At 38.2% G+C, this 2,739-nt stretch overlaps 1 protein-coding gene across 1 annotated transcript; it reads left to right on the forward strand.

Moving 5' to 3' along the window:
* Window positions 1-260: 260 nt before the first annotated feature.
* PGK2 (phosphoglycerate kinase 2) lies at window positions 261-1,514 on the forward strand. Its single transcript, XM_041749388.1, has one exon. It carries the CDS (start codon window positions 261-263, stop codon window positions 1,512-1,514), a length of 1,254 nt encoding a protein of 417 aa, XP_041605322.1.
* The last annotated feature ends 1,225 nt before the right edge of the window (window positions 1,515-2,739 follow it).

Consider the following 2,739-nt stretch of genomic DNA (forward strand, 5'->3'; position numbering starts at 1 on the left):
TTAGGGCTCAGCACTGGCAGTTTGAATCTGCACGGGCCACACATTCCAAATCCAGATTGACAAGACCATTAGCCAATCACAGAGCCAAGTTTCCTTTTCCCCAGTTCAATCATGACTGCCCTATGTTAAACAGTGATGGGAAGAAAGGGGCGGGCCAAGGGAAAGGCGTTGGAAAGCACCATCTGTCCAGCCTCTCGGCAGCAGTAAAGCGGTTCTTCAGCTTTGAGATCTAGCTTTCAGCTTTTGTCTTTGTAGTCAGAATGTCTCTTTCTAAGAAGTTAACTTTGGACAAGCTGGACGTTAAAGGGAAGCGAGTCATCATGAGAGTAGATTTTAATGTTCCCATGAAGAAGAACCAGATTACAAATAACCAGAGAATCAAAGCTTCCATCCCAAGCATCACGTACTGTCTAGATAATGGAGCCAGGTCAGTAGTTCTTATGAGTCATCTAGGTCGACCTGATGGTGTTCCCATGCCAGATAAATATTCTTTAGAGCCCGTTGCTGCTGAGCTCAAATCTTTGCTGAGCAAGGATGTTCTGTTTCTAAATGACTGTGTGGGCCCAGAAGTGGAGAAAGTCTGTGCCAACCCAGCTACCGGTTCAGTTATCCTACTGGAGAACCTGCGTTTTCATGTAGAGGAAGAAGGAAAAGGCCAAGATTCCTCTGGAAATAAACTTAAAGCTGAGCCAGATAAAATAGAAGCCTTCCGAGCATCACTATCCAAACTAGGGGATGTCTATGTCAATGATGCTTTTGGCACTGCTCATCGGGCCCACAGTTCTATGGTGGGAGTGAACCTGCCCCAGAAGGCATCTGGATTCCTGATGAAAAAGGAGCTGGATTACTTTGCCAGAGCCTTAGAAAACCCAGAGAGACCCTTTCTGGCTATACTTGGTGGAGCTAAAGTGGCAGACAAAATCCAACTCATCAAAAATATGCTGGACAAGGTCAATGAGATGATAATTGGTGGTGGAATGGCTTTTACCTTCCTTAAGGTACTTAACAACATGGATATTGGTGCATCGCTCTTTGATGAAGAGGGGGCCAAGATTGTCAAAGACATCATGGCTAAAGCCAATAAAAATGGTGTGAACATTACCTTTCCTGTTGACTTTGTCACCGCTGACAAGTTTCAGGAGGATGCAAAGGTTGGCCAAGCTACCATAGCATCAGGCATACCTGCTGGCTGGATGGCTTTGGACTGTGGTCCTGAGACCAACAAGAAATACGCTCAAGTTGTGGCCCAAGCCAAGTTAATTGTGTGGAATGGACCAGTAGGGGTATTTGAATGGGATGCCTTTGCTAAGGGAACAAAAGCCCTCATGGATGAAATTGTGAAAGCTACTTCCAGGGGCTGTATCACCATTATAGGAGGTGGAGACACTGCTACTTGCTGTGCCAAATGGGACACTGAAGATAAGGTCAGCCATGTGAGCACTGGAGGAGGAGCTAGTCTGGAACTCCTGGAAGGTAAAGTCCTTCCTGGAGTGGAAGCCCTCAGCAACTTGTAATTGACAATATTCCTTTCCATTATTTCCTATCCACGCATGGGCTTTAATTCAACTTAGTGCTTTACATTTTAACTTGAATTTATTTATAATTTACCTCTATACCAAGGCCTAGACAATGACCTAGTGATCAACCATCAGGAACTCTCAACATCAATACAACAACGCAACTCATTTGGTTCTGTCACACATTTGCCTACTCTCTTCAAGATCTCATTTGAACTTCACTGTTGTGATTTGTAGGAAGGATATACTCTTACATTGCATATTAAAGTGAGTTGAAAAAAAAAATAAAAATAAAAAATAAAGTGAGTTGAATAAGCTTAAGCTCTCTCTCTTTTATTTTTAATTTCACTCCAGCTTTAACATTGTTTTGCTACTTGAAACATGGAAAACAAGATAAAACTCAAGTTGTTGCAGAAGGGTGGAGTAGAAGCTAACAAACTTTTAAACAATAAAAGTGCCCAAATAAATCAAGAAAAATAATTGCATTTAAGAACTCATGGATAACAAAGCTCTGCTAAAAGGAAGTTTCTTACTAAATAAGAAGGGAGAGAAATGACAGGTATTTATCAAACTCAAGAAGTTAAAAAAAGGAAAGAAATTAAACCCAAGAAAGGAATTATGTCTGTGTGGGGATGAACAAGAGTAAATATATATATATATACACACACACACACACACATATATATATATATTGGTATGGGAGCTACAAATTAAATCCAGATTTTAAATAATAAGTAATTGTTTTATTTTTAAAGCAGATACTGTTTAATAAATAGATTTTTATTTATTATTTATTAATATATTTATTATTATTGTAACTACAAAATCTTTAAAATATGTATATAGTCATGAAAAAGAAAGAGATATAAAAACTCTTCCATATTAGGAAGCAGAATAAGAAAATACTCAGAAATGCAAAAGAAACGAATACAGTTATCGGAAAACATTTTGCCTATTTCTGTAGACAAAGAGCATCAGGCAATGTTGTTAACAATTAAGAGTAAAAATGCAGAGTAATTTATCCCAGTTATAATGACCTATGTCCCATAGCACCAGATCAATTCTATAAATTCAACATCTTGAATGATTAAACTTAAAATATAATCTTAATACATGTGAAACTTCAAAGGAAAATATTAATAATTCCATTGTAATCCCATAGAAGATATATATGGTATTTGGTACTGGCTTAAGTCAAAAAGAAAACCAAAATTATAGTAAT

This window comes from Vulpes lagopus, chromosome 1 (assembly GCF_018345385.1).
Source record: "Vulpes lagopus strain Blue_001 chromosome 1, ASM1834538v1, whole genome shotgun sequence".
Taxonomy (NCBI): domain Eukaryota; kingdom Metazoa; phylum Chordata; class Mammalia; order Carnivora; family Canidae; genus Vulpes; species Vulpes lagopus.